General features: G+C 60.2%; 1 protein-coding gene across 5 annotated transcripts in view; it reads left to right on the plus strand.

Moving 5' to 3' along the window:
- The first annotated feature begins 892 nt into the window (after positions 1–892).
- Positions 893–20,265, plus strand: part of MYOCD (myocardin) — a 59,834-nt gene continuing 40,461 nt past the window's right edge. For 4 of the 5 annotated variants that reach the window (XM_075903445.2, XM_075903446.2, XM_075903440.2 and 1 more), the window contains exon 1: positions 893–1,308. Coding sequence is in view for 2 of the 5 variants with exons in the window: in XM_075903440.2 (XP_075759555.1) it covers positions 1,254–1,308 (55 nt within the window). In the remaining 3 variants the exon portion in view is untranslated. Of the gene's footprint in view, positions 1,982–20,265 lie in introns of all 5 variants that reach the window. The other variant, XM_075903444.2, reaches the window with a different exon arrangement.

The following is a 20,265-nucleotide window of genomic DNA, read 5'->3' on the forward strand; positions in this document are numbered from 1 at the left end:
CCTCCTTCCACTTACCCCTCCCTAGGCCCCCCTTCCTGATGTACAAAATAAAGGACACGTGTGTTCAAAAATAGAAACTCTCTTTATTGAACAAAACTTGGGGAGACTGGGAAAAGGAGGTGGGAGAGGGGAAGAGACAGGGTGGGAGAGGGGAGGGCAACTACAATGATGAGGGGTTTGGAACAGGTCCCATATGAAGAGAGCCTGGGCCCGCACCCCACAGTGCCGCGGGGGTTATTGTGTCCGGCCGGCCAGGGAGCAAGGCTGGGGTTGCGCTGCCACCTCCTCAGCACTTGGCACAAATCTCATGTTATCCAGCCTTTGGGGCCTGGAGGACCAGGGACCCTGCCATCCCCAGCAGGCCGGCTTTCCTCGCCGAGCGCCCTGTGGGGACCTCCACTTACTGGCCATTTATCTGTATCAGGATGAGAGAGCTCGGGGGAGTCCGAGCTGACGACTGATCGGCCCAGGCCATGGCGAGGGTCCCCAGCAGAGCCGCCCTCGGAGGGCACGCCAGGGCGCTGGCCATGGGGCATGCCCCGCAAGGACACTGTGACTCCCGTGCTGGAACTGCCCAATGAGTAACCCTCTCATTCTGCCCGCTTCCTGCAGCAGCAGAGGGAGCTCCCTGTCATGCCCCCGAGGTCCTGACCGACCGGCAGAGAGTGAGAGACCCAGATTGTTTTCCAGCCAGAGCTATCAATCCGCCCGCCCCGGGGCTGTGCAGTGAGTCCCATCCCGCAGGACTCCCAGTGGCGCCGTGCTGGAAAGAGTTAAGTCCGAGGTCTGCTGCTATTTCGGAGCCGCTGGAAAGCCGGCTGTCTGAGACAAGGCGCCTCCCGATTGGCCAAGCTGCTGTTGGTAGTAATACGGATCAGATATCCAACTTCTGTCTTCCCCAAGACCCTTTAGTGATAGTTGCTGCTCCCTGCTAGACTATGACATCAGCCAGGACACCCAGTGATGCTGCTGATAGTAAACTCTGAGCAGGAGGAGGGTCCTGCTAGCGCCAAGTTATTTAGTTCAGCCCAGCACAGGGGCGAGCAGTTGGTTTCTGTGGAGGGGCAGTGCTGGATGGGACCAACTCAGTTCCAGTCCCCTGCTGCGTTCTGCAAGCCCCGCTCTGAACGCACCCTGAGGCCCTCAGGAGAGCTGGATGAACCCTGGGGTCCTGGCAGCGGCCCGCTTGTCTCCTCGGAGCCAGTCCCTGCTTCGAGCGCGGGGCTTTCGGGACCTGTGCACAGAGAGTCACCATGACGCTACTGGGTTCTGAGCATTCTTTGCTGATCCGGAGCAAGTTCAGATCAGGTAGGGCTAAGCATCAGGAATTGCGTCTAAAGCTTTCCTCTCCGGCCAGCCTCAGCCGGACACTGCTTTTCATTAAGTGTTCGAAAGCCGCATGCAAGTAAAATAACCAGGGAGTCGTAAAGCTGTCACGGCTTTGCGCTCCCAGAGGCTGCTCTGCAAGGAAGAAATGCCCTTTCTTCTTCTCTCTTACGGTTTAGCGGCTTCTTCGCTGCTTTCAATTGATGTCTGTGGTGTGTGTTGGGAGAGCGACGGTTCCCAGGGCTCTTGGCCTGGACCCTGTTGGAAAGGACTGGGTCAGAAATCCCAAGGAGCGGCTGTGAGAACCGACATGCCTAATCCCCTCCATATATATCCCAGGTGCTAGCCTGTACACACGCTCGTCAGAGAGCAGACGGGCCTGACATTTCCTCTGACATCCAGGCAACTGACTTTGTTCCATTAAGTGGTGACTAATTGGAAAAAAATGAATTTGCAGAAATGCGTCATTTTTAGAAGTAAAAATAACAAATGGAACATGCAAAATATGTAAAGTGACATCATCAGAGCCATAAAGCCAGAGCCGCCCAGCTGAGGGCCGCTTTCACAGGGCTGCAACTAAAACATGCCCCCCTCTCGCGAGTCAATGGAAGTCCCAGGGAGGGGGCGTCTCAGAGGGCAGCCTGCGTGAGTCCAGGTGAGTGACGGGAACCGTGGGATGGGGGCTCCGACTCAGCCCCGCTGTCCGTGGTCTATAGAGCTGGGTGGATATGGGGGGGCTGTTCTTTCTTTGAACTTACACTAATGAATGTAAATTAATTGATCGTAATGCAAGAACAACGTGTCTGACAACCTGCTCGCAGGTCCCCTCCGCCCCGCCAGACCTTCACCCACTCTTGGTTTGCCTTTGTGTGTGCTCGGGCTATAAGATCAGAGGCTTCGGTACCAGCCCTAGACATGCTGGTGTTATCTCACACAGCTGGGTGGTCAATTTAAACTTTGTTTTCTCAGCAAATACAAAGTTGGCAGTTGGTTAAAAACCCAAGTGTGTGGGGGTGGGGAACCACAAGGGTCCTAGCCTGGCTAAGTGCCACACAGCTTGGCTCCAGGACTTTGGTGTGGTTTCCGTATCACTGCGATCTTACATTTCATTAGATGGAGGCGTTCCTTAGACTCTGCTGGTGTATTATGGTCCATTCCTGTTCACTGGAAGGACATCTCGGTTCCTAGCGATTCAGGCAGCAACTCCAAAGCAACACTGCCACCTTCCTGAAGAGAGGGGGATGGGGATGGGGATGTGTTCTGTGTCATCACATTCTTTTCAAATGAACCACCCCTGGTTTTCAGACTCACTTCGGGGTATTTGCAAGAGGAGATTATTATGGAGCTGACTGCAGAATTTCAAAACATATTTTGCTAATGATTTTTTTAATTTAAAGTAAACGTTTAAGTGGGTCTTCACTTACATCCATTCTCATGACTTTCAGCAATTGTAAAGCAGTTGATTTCTGGCGCATTCTTCACTTTGTGGCTTTTGTTCCCAGAACAGCTGTTTGGCTGCCGAAAGATACGATGCCGATTTGACAATATGTTGCCTATTTATTACTTTAGGGCACATCTTCCCCAAATCCCAGCTTTGTGGATGTTTATTTCTAGCCATGGTGCAGCTGAGTGCCCGAGATGCCTCAGGGCCAGCATTAACAGCCTCCCAATCCCAGCTGCTGACATGGCTAAAACTGGGGGGAGAAGAGAAAGGTGAATGTTGGCAGGAACCAGAGTCCTGTTGGCTTGAGTCTGAGGTAAATTGCCACATGACACGCAATAGAGGAGCAAACTGAGTAAATGACTGAACCAATCACTCTCAGTTTGGAACAAGTCGTTTATGGGCTTGGCCCTTGCTTGCTCTTGCACAAACCCCGTTCACAGCCTCTGGAAAATACCCATGCTGCTGTCAGGGAGTAGAGGACAGAGTTGGGTCCCACACCCGCTTTGCACGGGCTTTGCATGGGTGTAAATGACACCCGGGGGTCAGGCATGGAGAAGCAGGCCCTCACAGGACCCTCTTGCCTTGGGAAAGGTGTAAGCAGGCAGGTGGCAGCTGAGGGCTGTGATCATTCCCTCAGGTAAACTCTTCTTTGTGACTCGTGATCACACGTGTCCATTGAGCAGCTCGGTGTCGAGGTGGCTCAGGCCGGAGGAGCGGGCTCTTGCCTGAGTCACTGACATACAGAAAGGGCTGTCGGAGACATAATGGGCAGTGGAAACATGTTAATGGTCTGACCCATGTCCTAGTGCCAGGCTCCACAGAGCGTGGCGGTCCTCCGGCGGTACAGACAGCTGTTCCCTCCAGTTGCTGGAGTCATTTTGACCTATTGACGGCCCATCTCGCCTAGTCGCTTGGCTCCACGTTGGCAGCTTCAGTGGGACCCAGGAAGGGAATGAGTTTCTGCAGGCAGGAAGAAGCAGCTGGAGATGGCCTCTGTCAGTCCCTGATGATCCTCCCTTGAGTCCTGTGCCCAGAAACATGGCGAGTTTCTCCTCTCTCAGCTGCCCTCAGCGGAGGGGAAGTCCTGGGCACAGCTGTGCAGACCCTGCAGCAGTCACCGTCGCATGCAAGGGACAGCTGCTCCGAGTGGAAGGTGGGAACCCAGCTGTGCTGTGCAATGGGAATAACCCACACGCCAGCAGCCCCAACGTGTTGCAGGCACTAGGGTTTTCTTCACCTATTTCCTAGAAGTAAGAGACAAGGATTTGTGTGTGTGTTTATTTTGTCTATTTTGCCAAAGATAAACATGCAAACCTGAGGTCATCCTGACAAATTTTGCAGGAACAATGATTCTTCCAGCTAGCCTGGCTGCCATGCTGTCCTGCAGGCTCCAAGTATCAATGGGAGCACATTAAATCAACTGGGACACGCAAGGGGCCGCTCCAGGAACCTATCTCCCTGAATGTATTTAACCCTTTCCAGAACAGACCCTTCCTACAGAGAGAGCCGCTGGTCTCAGGCATTACTGGAATGCCACAGCACACACCACGCACCAGCTCTGACAGCCAGCAAATGCAGCACGAACCAGCCCTCACTCTGAACCTGTTCCTAGAGCCCTGCATGTGCATCTGCACCCGCTCCATGGGCAGCCAACGTGGTCTGTGGATGCAGGTAAAAGCCAATAGCTGCAGACTTGCAAGGCTCTACTTGTTTCCACCTTCCCTGGTCACCAATGAGGAAACATTTTAAAAGTCCTACCCTAACAGTACCACAGTGCTAGGAATGGACGTGCAGGTCGAACGTCTCTAGTCCGACGTCCACGGACCTGACCGGCGCCGAGCCAGAGAATTTGCCGAGCCATGGGAGGCCGATATTGTCTAGCAGCATGACCAGCACTGCCGTGCTAACTGGGCCCTAGAAGGCATTTCAGGGTACATTCGAGCTAAATAACAGCACAGAACACTGAGAGCCAGGACTGGTGGCTGTAAACAAATGTTATGGGATTGCGGGAAACCTGGCCACACCCATGATAAGTGGCCATCCGGCTCATTCAAATCATGCCAGATCATGGGTGTTGCTGGACCAGAGAGCGCTGGAGTAGAGATTCAGCCTGTATAATATTCTAGACACATCTCAGCATGACCTAGCACTGATGGTGCCCTAGGCTGACAGTGGGCAGCCTGTGCTGTGTGGACGGACAAAGGTGCCTTTGTCTGGCTGCAGCAGGGGTGCCAGGCTGCATGTAGGTGAAGAAGTCGGTTGAGACCTTTGGCTTACAGTGAATGAGCAAAAGGGAAAGAGGGTTTCTCTGCACTGTACATGTACAAGGCGTGAGTCCCCTTGAGTGTCTGAGGCCATCCCGCCACTTACTGGAGGATCGATGCCCTGACAATTGATCTTCCAGGGTTCAATTTCGCAGGTCGCACGCTTAGCCTCATTTGCATATTACTCGCTCAAGAAGATGCGAGTGTAGACATAGCCTGCGGGGGCCTCTGTTGGCGCGGGCACTCCTTGTGATGGGACGTCGACAGGAGCGTTTCTCCCCTCGACCTCCTCCTGTGGGGGCGCCCCAGAAAATCGATGCCAGTACATAGACTCCAGCTGCGCAGATCCCATAGCTGGAGTTGCGCATCTCGCATCGGCTTTCTTCACCAGTGTAGACCTGCCTGAGGGCGCACAGCTCTGTTCGGTGGAGGGGGAAGCAGATGCGGTAATGGAGAGCAAGGAAGCTTCTGGGGACCGTCTGAAGATTGTCTGGGGACAAGGTCTGACCTAAGGCTGTTACTGGAATCGTGGCTCGGGATTCCCAGCTTGCGCCCCTGCCTAGTATCCCCGAGTGGCAGATGAGCCCCAAAGGGTAATCCAGGCAGCCATGGAGGCAGGCTGGGGCAGCTCCCCAGGGCCTGGGCAGGAGGGGCGGGTCCCATGCCCTCTGACAGGGAGGCAGGAGTGAGGCTGATGGAAACTCTTGGGCTGGATGCTGACATGTGCCCCTACCGGCCTTAGTGAAGTCGGTTCTCAGACAGACAAGGGCGAGGTTGTGCCGGATCACAGACCTGGGACAGACTCCCCCACGAAAAGGAGTTGCCTGTGTGCTCCTCTCAAGGCCTGATTCAGAGCCTTCACCTTGCAGATCCCTTAGCATGTGCGGGCCCCCTGCGAGGACTCAAATCTGTGCTGCGTGCTCTGCCTCCAGGGTGCTGACCGCGGCTCCCAAGCAGGAGCCAGGCTTTTCAAACTAGGGTGCCCAAGCTCAGGTGTGTGCAGGTGCAACCCCGGTCCTTGGGCCCTGTGCCTCAGCTTCCCCTTCTGAGAGCAGGGGCGATGTCACCCGCCGTCTCCACAATGCACCGGGCTAAGGTGTGGGGGCCAGGCTGGCCCTGCTGTTCCATAGGAGGGCTCCGTGCTCCTAGGGCACTTCACGCGCTGCTCCATGTTCCAGTGGCCTGCCCAGGCACACGCACCAGCAGGCTCTTGACCCAGAGGCGTCACGGGGCAGGAGCTGCTCCCAGATGGACTCCGTCTCCCAACCCAGTCAGTAGCAGGGGAGGGTCTGGAGACAAGCACGGATGCTGCCAGCCGGCAGGAGGAGAGACCAGGCATTAGTGGGTGCAAATCCTCTCTCTTCGCACTCCTATTCCCCCGCTGCCCATGACACACAAGGTGCCAGGCAGCAGGGAGCTGGCCAGGACCTAGCGTGTCCTGGGCACGGGACTGGCTGGAACGCACAGGGGCCTTGCTGCAGCCAAAGGCTGGGTCTCTGCCTGCATCGGCCACATGCCACCTGGGCCTCTTAGGCAGAGCCATGGCCCTGATCTCCCTCTGTCCCTCTGCCTGCCAGCACCTGCACCCCTGGGAGCAGGGGCTGGGGACTGCCCTTCCAGCCAGGCTGAGCCTGAGGGGTGATGGGGCCTGAGAAACGCCCAGTGCAGAGCCCATGGCGACAACGGGGGGGCTGTTCCTGATGCATCCTATGCAGAGTCCCTCCCCAGTCCCCACTGTGACTGCCACAGCCGCACACTGCCCAAGACCACGCTGCATCCAGCCGATACAATGCACTGGGGCTGGCAGCTCGGCCCGAGGGCAGGATGTCTCATGTCACAGACCTCGCCCTCCTGGCCTCTGTGCCAGGGGTCCCATAGACAGCCCTGCTCTCCCTTGGCTGACAGCAGCCAGGCCGTGCCCTGCTCTCGCTTCTCCGTCCCCCGGAGCTAGCCGGGAGCAGCTCATGGGCTGTGGCTGGACGTGAGCCGTCCATCAGGGACCTGACACACCTTGCAGCTGCCCTCTGGCCTGGCACGAAGATCTGGCCTTAGCAGCTGATCAGACCAGACCAAACCCTCCAGAGTTCGTGGGGAGGGAAACACGTGGCAGGTTTCCGGTTTCTGCCAGGGCTGCTGTGGACAGGCCTGGCCCCAAGAGTGGCTCAGCTGTCACCCCGGAGCCAGCAGCGAAATGGACTGTCTGCAGGTTCACCCTGTTTGCAGGCAGGCTGGCAGCTGGGGCCAGGCCGGCTCTAGCGACCTGTGGGTGCCGCACGGCTTTACCCTTGTTTGGCATCGCAGCGCTGGCCATGGAACTGTCCGCGCCAGGGTGGTGCAGCCTCTGACCCCCAGAGCAACCCTCCTGCACAAGCAGAGCCGGGCGTCCCGCTGCCTGCCAGGAGGTGCTGCTCTCTGCCGTGCTGTGGGCGCGCTGCCTGGCGTGGCCGGAGGCGAAAGGCCCTCTGCGCGTGCTCAGTCTCGGCAGGGGCAGGGAGGGACGGGAGCCGTTTGTAGAGTGGGGGCGCTGAACCAAACTGTGAGCCCGTGTGTGAAGGAAACCACGGCAACCCAGGGAGCGGCCCCCCGCCCGCGGCAGAGGGCTCTGACCGGTCCCCTGGTGGCCCCGGGGGGCTGACAGAACGTGGAGAGGTGCTGCCCCCTGGAGCCCCACGCAGGATCTCGGGGAGATGAACGTCTGGCTCCGTGGCCGAGCCAGGGGAGAGGTGGCTCCCTGTGGGAGCCAGTCCCACGTGGCGATTGACGGGGAAAATACCTCAGCCCGGCTGCTGAGACCCCAGGGCAACCGCAGGAGCCAAGACTGGAGCCCCCCACGGACAGCGAATCCACAGCTCGACTGCACGCACACTGCCCTGTCGGGGCAAAGCCTCTGGGAACGTCACGCCCATTCTCGCTGCCCCCGCTGAGCGGACGCTCACGGCCCCCTGGCCTGTTTCTGCCAATGGTGTCCCGGAGGCGCCTGCGGGCCTGTGGGCTACCACAGAGTCATGGGCCCTGGCTGAGGCCCAGCCTGTTACCAGTCTCCTGGGAGAGGACCAGGGGAAGGCCAGACCCCGGGACCCCCAGTCTGCTGGGCCAGGCCCATGGCCTCCAGGACTCCAGTGACACAAGTGGCCTTTGCAAAACAAGGGAATTGTTATGAGTCACCTGGCTGCAGATCCGCCAGCCCTTGGAGCAGCCCAGGGGGGCAAAGCTAAGCTGCGCTGTTGCCCACTCTGGTTAGCCAGAGCCCAGCGCACAGTCATGAGCCCCATGGCCAGTGCTGTCCCTCTCTCACGGCCGTTTTTCCGACAACACCTGAGTTCTGGCCACACTGCAATCCCACTCTTCCGAAAGGAAACGGGAAGAGCAGGGGGTTTCCGGCGTTGGTATCCTCTTTCTACGAGGAGGAAGCTCTGTCGGAAAAAGGTGCGTGTGGGCGGGGAGGAGGGAGTTCTTTCGGAAGAAGGGGAAAGAGGGAAAAGCCCCAGTGCCCTGGTGGCCCATAGCAACCGCAGCTGACGCGCGGGAGCGTCTGCTCAGTGTGGACGCTGTCTGGCCAAGGAGCAGGTGAGCTGCTCTGTGTGGACGTGCTCTTGCAGAAGAAGGTTTTTTGGAAAATCTCTTCTGGAAGAAGCCTGCAGTCTAGACATAGCCTCAGTGACATAGCCTTACTTCACAGGCTCCTTCCCCCAGCTCACACCTGCCGCTCACTCCACGATTGCCTGCTCTGTTCATTCCTTGGCACTGGCAGCGCGTTGGTCTGACCCAGTATGGCCAGCCTCCTTTGTTCCTGAGCGACTCCACAGCTTCTCCTGGCCACGGTTCTCCATTATCAATCAATGGTGTGTCCTGGCAAGGACGGCATGTGGAGACCCCCTGCTCTGCCTTTCTCGGGGGCTGCAGGGACACGCCAGCCACGTCCAGGAGCACAATTGCCACAGGGAGAATGGCTCCAGTCAGGACAGGTTGGGCGTTCCCCACTAGGAAGCAGGGAAATGTGTGTCCCTCTGGGATGGGAATGTCCTGGGGCAGGGGTTCTCGTCGCTTGCCCTGAGAACAAACTTGGACCTTTTTCCCTCACTGGGAAACCATGCAAAACACAGGGGAAACTGAGGCACGTGTCGCCTTTGTATGAATATTGCAGGCAATCCCCACTTTGCCACGGTGGCCCAGGCTAAGGGGCATGCTCCGGGCTTGCCTCGCCCACAGAAAAAGGAAGCATGACAGGGTAACTCAAGCCAAGTAGCCACTGGTCCAGCCCCCACACTGATGAATATTTAAGTGTTTACACACGGGACAGCTTGAGCATTCTTCCCCTTCGTGCGGTGGCGAGGACACGCTGCTGGGACATAGGAAAGTTGGGTCTAACAGGTCTCCCACATGCCGGGGGAGTGGCCGACCAGCCGGCTGCGAGGGACAACTCTCTCTCTCTCCCTGCAGGAAAGGCCTGACCGGGAGAGGCAGGGCTATAAATCCCAAGCGCAGACACCGAACTGCCCGTGAACGGGGCAGGGGTTCGCCCCCACCCCCACCCCGCCCCACAGCATTTCCAACCGGCACGCTGGATCCGGGCATCCCACGTCTGGCACCGCGCTCCCCATGCCCTGCGTTGCCTTTTCAGTCCCCGTCTCTACGCTGGACACGCAGGAGTAACCGTTAGCCTGGGCGAGGACTAGCAGCCCCAGAGAACGTGACACGCTGCCGGCTGGGTGCATGCGGAATGCTGGACCTCAGGCCTCCTGGATTTTCTTGTGGGCTGTGGGCAGACAGCGTGGGTTAGTGGTTAGTGCGATTCCCAAAGCAGCCAAGCACATCGATTGAGCACACGTCGCGTGGCTGAGTCTTAATTCTGCTGGCCTGGAGGCCTGGCTTCTCTGCCTCGCTGTGTCCCAAGTGGCTGGGGCCAATCTCGCACTTCGTTTGTTTGGAAAATGCTGTTGCTGATACTTGACCTGAGCTGACATTGAGGCTTTGCATGGCTGGGAAATCACAGCGCTGCTGAGCAGTGAGGGGAGAGGTGGGAGCCGACTGCTCTCCTTGCGCTCAGCCCCTGCTCACTTGTCCCTGGCACGCTGCCTGCCGGCGCTGACGCAAGCGAGAGGAAGTGAAGAAGCCTGGGACATTTGTAACAGCTGGGCAGAGCGCAGCCGGGCTGGTCCCTGCGGCTGAGCTGGGCAACTCGTGTGCCTTTCCACTCGGGCTTCTCTTTCCACGATTCTATGAGCTCAGGAGCCCGGTTTTCCGCACAGGCAAAGCCGCAATTGCTCCCCAGTGCCAGGGCCTCTCCAGTCACGACCCCTGCCCCACTGTGCATTTCTCCTATGCTGCCACCCGGGGGTTGTTTCCCCTGTGACTACAGCAGCATCCAACCCAGGGCTGGAGACTGGGGGAGCGGCCTGGGGAGCATCGCCCCCCAAAGTGGACATGCCTTCCCCTTAGGCTTCCCCTCTCAAGAAGCAGTGGTCCCCCTGCTGCACCCAGCCCTTGCGCCTGGAGAGCTGGACGATGCGCTGCCTTAGTGTTCGCACTAGCACCACCTGCGGGGGTCAGGGCCCTGCACTGAGTGGCCTCCCTGAAGGCTCCCGGTAGAGTCTCTGGAGACCCCCGGCCGGAAGTGGTTCCTCTGTGGAGGTGGCTGCAGTGTTCAGTCAAGGGCAGCTCCCCCGCGCCTGTCTGGCGGAGGCTCCGGGACCTGGGGACGCTGCAGGTGGTCAGTCCGTTGCCCAGTGTTGTCGCCATTGTCAAGTCCAAGTCGAGTCTCGCGTCACACACAATGAACCCGAGTCGTGTCTCAAGTCGAGTCACCGAGGCGCCTTAAGTCGGACTCGAATTCAAGTCGTGGGACTCGAGTCAACAACTCTGCCGTTCCCAACCTGCCTTCCTCAGGCAGCTCTCCCTGGGCCATGAGAAGCCCCAAGGAGCCGCTTGGACGTGGCTAGATGCAGATTTCCTTGGTTTTCCTAATGCTAATTAAGTATTTTAGGAAAAATTGCTGGAGCAGCCACCAGCAAGAGTTAGTGACCACACTCTGAAGCCAGCAAAGTAACTGTGAGCACCCGGGTCTAAACACTTGTGTGACATGTGGGTGCTGGGAAGCTAAGATCGGAGAATCATAGACCACAGAGTAAGAAGTGACAGAAAGGTGTAGCCCTCTGCCCTGGTGCAGGATTTGCTGTGTCTAAACCATGCAAGACAGATGGCTCCTTCTTTTGGAAGCTTGTCACGTCCCCTCAGTCTCCTCCTTTCCAGACTAACCACCCCCGTTCCTTCAGCCTTTGTTCTATACCTGCCATGCCATTGCTTTGATCCCATATGAAGAGAGGCTAAAGCAACTGGGACTTTTCAGTTTAGAAAAGAGGAGACTGAGGGGGGATATGATAGAGGTCTATAAAATCATGAGTGGTGTGGAGAGGGCAGATAAAGAAAAGTTATTTATTAGTTCCCATAATAGAAGGACTAGAGGACACCAAATGAAATTAATGGGTAGCAGGTTTAAAACTAATAAAAGGAAGTTCTTCTTTACACAGCGGGTAGTCAACCTGTGGAACTCCTTGCCAGAGGAGGCTGTGAAGGCTAGGACTATAACAGAGTTTAAAGAGAAGCTAGATAAATTCATGGACGTTAGGTCCATAAAAGGCTATTAGCCAGGGGTAGGAATGGTGTTCCTGGCCTCTGTTTGTGGAATGCTGGAGAGGGATGGCACGAGACAAATGGCTTGATCATTGTCTTCGGTCCACCGCCTCCGGGGTACCTGGTGTTGGCCGCTGTGGGCAGACAGGCTACTGGGCTAGATGGACTTTGGTCTGACCCACTACGGCCGTTCTTATGTTCGATCATGTCACCCCCCGGGAGCTCCCCATTTCTCCACATCCTCTCTATTCACTGGCGGCGACAGTGGACACAGAACGCCAGCTGAGGACTAGCCAGTGCAGAGCAGAGTGGGACTGTCACCTCCCGAGACTTGCCTGCTACATCAGGCGGCATTTGCTCCTTTGCCGACTCGGGTTGTGGGGCTGATCATCCCACTGCCTGCTGCACCAATTGAAATGAAGGAGGCATTAGAGCAAATAGCATCCGCTGCTCCTGTTGTATCCCTGGTGGATTGGACCCCTCCCCTGTGCCCGCCCCCCTGTCCTGGATGACCGATTACAAGAGCTCACAGGCCATGGTCATAGGGGCCCCTTAAGTGCCTAGGTCGACTGTGTCTCTGACAAGAGCCAGTGCTGTCGGGAGCAATGGTGTGTTCTGGGTAAGAAAGGGTCCAAATACCTGGCTCCTTTTTGCATAGAACGAGTCCTAATTTCACATGTGCGTGTGGAAGGGGCACCGTGCGCATGGCGCGTGTGGGAGGGGCACCGTGCGCATGGCGCGTGTGGAAGGGGCACCGTGCGCATGGCGCGTGTGGAAGGGGCACCGTGCGCATGGCGCGTGTGGGAGGAACACCGTGCGCATGGCGCGTGTGGAAGGGGCACCGTGCGCATGGCGCGTGTGGGAGGAGCACCGTGCGCATGGCGCGTGTGGAAGGGGCACCGTGCGCATGGCGCGTGTGGGAGGGGCACCGTGCGCATGGCGCGTGTGGGAGGAGCACCGTGCGCCTGGCGCGTGTGGGAGGAGCACCGTGCGCATGGCGCGTGTGGAAGGAGCACCGTGCGCCTGGCGCGTGTGGAAGGGGCACCGTGCGCATGGCGCGTGTGGAAGGGGCACCGTGCGCATGGCGCGTGTGGGGGGGCACCGTGCGCATGGCGCGTGTGGGAGGGGCACCGTGCGCATGGCGCGTGTGGAAGGGGCACCGTGCGCATGGCGCGTGTGGGAGGAACACCGTGCGCATGGCGCGTGTGGGAGGAGCACCGTGCGCCTGGCGCGTGTGGGAGGGGCACCGTGCGCCTGGCGCGTGTGGGAGGGGCACCGTGCGCATGGCGCGTGTGGGAGGAGCACCGTGCGCCTGGCGCGTGTGGGAGGGGCACCGTGCGCATGGCGCGTGTGGGAGGGGCACCGTGCGCCTGGCGCGTGTGGGAGGAGCACCGTGCGCCTGGCGCGTGTGGGAGGGGCACCGTGCGCATGGCGCGTGTGGGAGGGGCACCGTGCGCCTGGCGCGTGTGGGAGGAGCACCGTGCGCCTGGCGCGTGTGGGAGGGGCACCGTGCGCCTGGCGCGTGTGGGAGGAGCACCGTGCGCCTGGCGCGTGTGGGAGGGGCACCGTGCGCATGGCGCGTGTGGGAGGAGCACCGTGCGCCTGGCGCATGTGGGAGGGGCACCGTGCGCATGGCGCGTGTGGGAGGAGCACCGTGCGCATGGCGCGTGTGGAAGGGGCACCGTGCGCATGGCGCGTGTGGGAGGAGCACCGTGCGCATGGCGCGTGTGGAAGGGGCACCGTGCGCATGGCGCGTGTGGGAGGGGCACCGTGCGCATGGCGCGTGTGGAAGGGGCACCGTGCGCATGGCGCGTGTGGAAGGGGCACCGTGCGCATGGCGCGTGTGGGAGGGGCACCGTGCGCATGGCGCGTGTGGGAGGAGCACCGTGCGCATGGCGCGTGTGGGAGGGGCACCGTGCACATGGCGCGTGTGGAAGGGGCACCGTGCGCATGGCGCGTGTGGGAGGGGCACCGTGCGCATGGCGCGTGTGGAAGGGGCACCGTGCGCATGGCGCGTGTGGGAGGGGCACCGTGCGCATGGCGCGTGTGGGAGGGGCACCGTGCGCATGGCGCGTGTGGGAGGGGCACCGTGCGCCTGGCGCGTGTGGGAGGAGCACCGTGCGCATGGCGCGTGTGGGAGGGGCACCGTGCGCATGGCGCGTGTGGAAGGGGCACCGTGCGCATGGCGCGTGTGGGAGGGGCACCGTGCGCCTGGCGCGTGTGGGAGGAGCACCGTGCGCCTGGCGCGTGTGGGAGGGGCACCGTGCGCCTGGCGCGTGTGGAAGGGGCACCGTGCGCATGGCGCGTGTGGGAGGGGCACCGTGCGCATGGCGCGTGTGGAAGGGGCACCGTGCGCATGGCGCGTGTGGGAGGGGCACCGTGCGCCTGGCGCGTGTGGGAGGGGCACCGTGCGCATGGCGCGTGTGGAAGGGGCACCGTGCGCATGGCGCGTGTGGGAGGGGCACCGTGCGCCTGGCGCGTGTGGGAGGGGCACCGTGCGCCTGGCGCGTGTGGAAGGGGCACCGTGCGCCTGGCGCGTGTGGAAGGGGCACCGTGCGCATGGCGCGTGTGGGAGGGGCACCGTGCGCATGGCGCGTGTGGAAGGGGCACCGTGCGCATGGCGCGTGTGGGAGGAGCACCGTGCGCATGGCGCGTGTGGGAGGAGCACCGTGCGCATGGCGCGTGTGGAAGGGGCACCGTGCGCATGGCGCGTGTGGGAGGAGCACCGTGCGCATGGCGCGTGTGGGAGGAGCACCGTGCGCCTGGCGCGTGTGGGAGGGGCACCGTGCGCATGGCGCGTGTGGGAGGGGCACCGTGCGCCTGGCGCGTGTGGGAGGGGCACCGTGCGCATGGCGCGTGTGGGAGGGGCACCGTGCGCCTGGCGCGTGTGGGAGGAGCACCGTGCGCATGGCGCGTGTGGGAGGGGCACCGTGCGCATGGCGCGTGTGGGAGGGGCACCGTGCGCATGGCGCGTGTGGGAGGGGCACCGTGCGCCTGGCGCGTGTGGAAGGGGCACCGTGCGCCTGGCGCGTGTGGAAGGGGCACCGTGCGCATGGCGCGTGTGGGAGGGGCACCGTGCGCATGGCGCGTGTGGGAGGGGCACCGTGCGCATGGCGCGTGTGGAAGGGGCACCGTGCGCATGGCGCGTGTGGGAGGAGCACCGTGCGCATGGCGCGTGTGGGAGGAGCACCGTGCGCATGGCGCGTGTGGGAGGGGCACCGTGCGCCTGGCGCGTGTGGGAGGGGCACCGTGCGCCTGGCGCGTGTGGAAGGGGCACCGTGCGCATGGCGCGTGTGGGAGGGGCACCGTGCGCCTGGCGCGTGTGGAAGGGGCACCGTGCGCATGGCGCGTGTGGGAGGGGCACCGTGCGCATGGCGCGTGTGGGAGGGGCACCGTGCGCATGGCGCGTGTGGAAGGGGCACCGTGCGCATGGCGCGTGTGGGAGGAGCACCGTGCGCATGGCGCGTGTGGGAGGAGCACCGTGCGCATGGCGCGTGTGGGAGGGGCACCGTGCGCCTGGCGCGTGTGGGAGGGGCACCGTGCGCATGGCGCGTGTGGGAGGGGCACCGTGCGCATGGCGCGTGTGGAAGGAGCACCGTGCGCATGGCGCGTGTGGAAGGGGCACCGTGCGCCTGGCGCGTGTGGAAGGGGCACCGTGCGCATGGCGCGTGTGGGAGGGGCACCGTGCGCATGGCGCGTGTGGAAGGGGCACCGTGCGCATGGCGCGTGTGGGAGGAGCACCGTGCGCATGGCGCGTGTGGGAGGAGCACCGTGCGCATGGCGCGTGTGGAAGGGGCACCGTGCGCATGGCGCGTGTGGGAGGAGCACCGTGCGCATGGCGCGTGTGGGAGGAGCACCGTGCGCCTGGCGCGTGTGGGAGGGGCACCGTGCGCATGGCGCGTGTGGGAGGGGCACCGTGCGCCTGGCGCGTGTGGGAGGGGCACCGTGCGCATGGCGCGTGTGGGAGGGGCACCGTGCGCCTGGCGCGTGTGGGAGGAGCACCGTGCGCATGGCGCGTGTGGGAGGGGCACCGTGCGCATGGCGCGTGTGGGAGGGGCACCGTGCGCATGGCGCGTGTGGGAGGGGCACCGTGCGCCTGGCGCGTGTGGAAGGGGCACCGTGCGCCTGGCGCGTGTGGAAGGGGCACCGTGCGCATGGCGCGTGTGGGAGGGGCACCGTGCGCATGGCGCGTGTGGGAGGGGCACCGTGCGCATGGCGCGTGTGGAAGGGGCACCGTGCGCATGGCGCGTGTGGGAGGAGCACCGTGCGCATGGCGCGTGTGGGAGGAGCACCGTGCGCATGGCGCGTGTGGGAGGGGCACCGTGCGCCTGGCGCGTGTGGGAGGGGCACCGTGCGCCTGGCGCGTGTGGAAGGGGCACCGTGCGCCTGGCGCGTGTGGAAGGGGCACCGTGCGCATGGCGCGTGTGGAAGGGGCACCGTGCGCATGGCGCGTGTGGAAGGGGCACCGTGCGCATGGCGCGTGTGGGAGGGGCACCGTGCGCATGGCGCGTGTGGGAGGGGCACCGTGCGCATGGCGCGTGTGGAAGGGGCACCGTGCGCATGGCGCGTGTGGGAGGAGCACCGTGCGCATGGCGCGTGTGGGAGGAGCACCGTGCGCATGGCGCGTGTGGGAGGGGCACCGTGCGCCTGGCGCGTGTGGGAGGGGCACCGTGCGCATGGCGCGTGTGGGAGGGGCACCGTGCGCATGGCGCGTGTGGAAGGAGCACCGTGCGCATGGCGCGTGTGGGAGGGGCACCGTGCGCATGGCGCGTGTGGGAGGGGCACCGTGCGCATGGCGCGTGTGGGAGGGGCACCGTGCGCCTGGCGCGTGTGGGAGGGGCACCGTGCGCATGGCGCGTGTGGGAGGGGCACCGTGCGCATGGCGCGTGTGGAAGGGGCACCGTGCGCATGGCGCGTGTGGGAGGGGCACCGTGCGCCTGGCGCGTGTGGGAGGGGCACCGTGCGCCTGGCGCGTGTGGAAGGAGCACCGTGCGCATGGCGCGTGTGGGAGGAGCACCGTGCGCATGGCGCGTGTGGAAGGGGCACCGTGCGCATGGCGCGTGTGGAAGGGGCACCGTGCGCATGGCGCGTGTGGGAGGGGCACCGTGCGCATGGCGCGTGTGGGAGGGGCACCGTGCGCATGGCGCGTGTGGGAGGGGCACCGTGCGCATGGCGCGTGTGGAAGGGGCACCGTGCGCATGGCGCGTGTGGGAGGAGCACCGTGCGCATGGCGCGTGTGGGAGGAGCACCGTGCGCATGGCGCGTGTGGGAGGGGCACCGTGCGCCTGGCGCGTGTGGGAGGGGCACCGTGCGCATGGCGCGTGTGGGAGGGGCACCGTGCGCATGGCGCGTGTGGGAGGGGCACCGTGCGCATGGCGCGTGTGGGAGGGGCACCGTGCGCATGGCGCGTGTGGGAGGGGCACCGTGCGCCTGGCGCGTGTGCTGAGGCTGCAGAATTACTCTCCGAAAAATCTCACTTTTGTTTCCTAAGAGGTGCTGGAATTTGGCAGGACCCACCCTCCCGTGTGGGGTTTTCACTAAATATTTACTTTGACTGTAAGTCGCAGTTTGTATTCGGAGCACGGACAAGCACAAAGCAGTGACATGGCGCGTCAATGCTAAGGAGCCCGTTCCTATTCGGCTCCACGTCAGACCTGAGGGGAGTTTCATTCTGGGTACGGCGAACGGTGGGCAGAAGGTGAAGGCTAATGAAGGGGGGAGCTGAGCTGGTCTGAACTCCCCCAGGCTCCCAGACCCTAGACGTGTAGGGCTGGACTGGACCAAGTAAATCTAAACCTGCCTGACAGGTGTTTCTCCAACCTGTTCTTAAAAACCTCCAGTGATGGGGCGTCACCTGCACAGGGCTGGTGTTGTGCCCCTGCCCTGGAACTGTGTCTTGGAGGGAGGGTCTCTCTCTTCCATCCGGGAGCCCCACTGCCTCCTAAACACACCTGTGGGGGGGCCAGTTCTCCTGCGTGCAGCCCGTCAGACCTCACCAAGGGGGCTCTTCCCCCACCGGCTCAGTGGGAGGCCACCGAGTCCCTGGGGTCCTGGGTCTCAGGCCTGTGATCAGACCAGTCCAGTGGTCAATACGCCAGTTTCTGTGATGAGGCCCAGGCCCTGGTGCAGGGCGGGGCAGCAAGCAGGCACAGCAACAGCCAGGTCTCCTTGTGCAGGTGGAGATCCGGCAAACGCAGGCGGAGCGGGGAGACGGCCACCCAGGGGTTCGGTGGCAGGAGGGAGGCAGGCCCACCCCCTCCACTGCGTCCCAGCCCAGGGCCCTAACTGCAGCAGGGCAGCCGGCTACTGGGTCAGCGGGATCCGCACCGCAACTCGCTGACCGCTGCTCTGGCTCAGCCAAACTGTGGGCAGCCATCCCGGGGCTACTTCCGTTCTCCCCCTCTGTGCACACCCGGGTCTCCGGCCGGTCCACTGGGGGCTTGACAGCTCTGACTGGCATCCTGGGAGTCCTTAATGCCCCCCTGATCTTTCCATCGGCTCACGGCCCTGTGTGCATTCCAACCACCCTCCCCAGATGCACGCACTGTACGCTGGTTCCCTTTCGAACCGCCCCAGAGTCATCTGCACCTTTGTGCGTCACATTCTTCACTTCCCCTCCCCCGTGTTCCACCCAGACTCCAAATGGCAGGACCTCCTACCACCAATAGACGGAGGGGAGCATGGGCCTGTCTCTACTCCATCTTGGTTCTGCGGCCCCCTGGGCACATGGCTCCTTTGGATGTGGGCGGGTTAATGCCCTACTGGACCTCAAAAGGAGCACGCCTGTTAATACGCCCCAGAATGATTTTCAACTTTACAGCAACTGTGTCCCAATCCACTCTGCAGCCCTGGCCTTTTTCAGACGCGCTGCTGCCTGGCCACTTATTTCCTGGTTTGTAGTTGTGAACTTGATTTGTCCTTCCTACGTGAAGCACTTTGTATTTCTCTTTGTTGAATTACTTGTTGTTGAATTCCTTCCAATACACCACGTTGTCCAAGTCATTTTGAATTTTAATCCTGCCCTCTAACATGCTTGCATACCCCCCAATTTGGTATCAAGCAAAGTTTGTAAGCAGACTTTCCATGCCATTTCTTGAACTCGTTAATGAAACTATTGATAAAGTACTGGTAGTAAAACAGCACTGAAGAGAAACATTCACAAAATAAAAGTCCTTTTCAGTTACATCACATGAAGGGAGACAATGAAATGTTTTATAAGTTGATTGCATACAAATTCTAGAAATATCAAGATGTGTTAACTTGAGTGCCTAGTAGTAAAGTATGATATTGATAGAATAAGCATCACAGAAACTTGATAGAAGAATGATAATCAATAGCAGACAGTATAAACTATATAGGAATTACAGATTAGGTCATGCTGGTGGAGGAGTATATAGAGGAAAGAAAGTATAGAGTCAAATATAGAGAAATCTTAAATGACTCAAACGGTACTGTAAAATCTCTACGGCTAGAAATTCCATGCTGGAATAGTAGGAAGATAACAGCAGGAATATACTATCAGCCACATGACTAAGTTGGTGACAGTGACTGTGAAATGCTCAGGGATATTAGAGAGATTACAAAAATAGAAAACTCAGTAAGAGCTGGGGATGTCAACTCTTCCCATATTGATGTGGTTCTTGTCACCTTAGGCTGAGATGCAGAAATCAAGTGTCTAGCCACAATTAATGACTGCTTTTTGGAGCAGCAAAATCATGCAACCCACAAGGGAAGAGGCAATTCTTACTTTAGTCGTAAGCAGAGCACAGCATGAGCTCCGAGTGGTGAATAACTCATTAATAGTGATGTAATTAAATGTAACGTCCTGTGGGAGATGTGAGTGTAGCCAGATGCCACGGACGGGCCACAATGAGAATGCCATGCTTAAAGCACACTGCAAGAATCAAGGCAGACAATCCCCGAAAACAGGGGGTTCATTTTTATAGTTCGATCCACCAAGTCAGTATCCAAAGGGCTTTTGCGGCACCTACTGGCTAACCAGAAGCCAAACACAGTCCTTGGCTTCCACCCAGAGAAGTAGTGAAAGGTCACAGAAAACCCAATTCAGTCATATGTGAGGTTCCACTAATCCCAAAGGATCAGAGGGGCAGCCGTGTTAGTCTGTAACTTTTAAAACAATGACACATTAGAGACTCACCAAATATATAGCATCATGAGCGTTTGTGGGTAAAACCCACGTCATCAGAGGAGTTGAGAGGAAATAACAGAATCCAAGATACATAGAACAGCAAAAGGCATTTCTCTGTCAACTGTAGGATCTGTGTTAATGGAGCTGTCTAAGTGGGCTGGATGTGTCCCATTCATAGCTTTGGATGTGGAAATGTGAATGTTAAAGGCAGGGAAATTGGCATGTTAGTGCATTAACCAATTAATGCCTCTCTCTATTCAAGCCCAGGGTAACAGTGTCAAATCTGTAGACGAATACCAGTTCTGCAGCCTCTCTCTGTAACTGGCTGGTGACCTTCCTTTGTAGAAGGATGGCTACTTCTAAACCCAGGACTGAGTAGCCCCAATTTTCTCTGCCTTTAACATCCACATTACCACGTTCCAGCTTCATGTCCTTATGTTGCAGTTTTATAC

This window comes from Pelodiscus sinensis, chromosome 20 (assembly GCF_052426305.1).
Source record: "Pelodiscus sinensis isolate ZL-2025 chromosome 20, ASM5242630v1, whole genome shotgun sequence".
Lineage (NCBI taxonomy): Eukaryota > Metazoa > Chordata > Testudines > Trionychidae > Pelodiscus > Pelodiscus sinensis.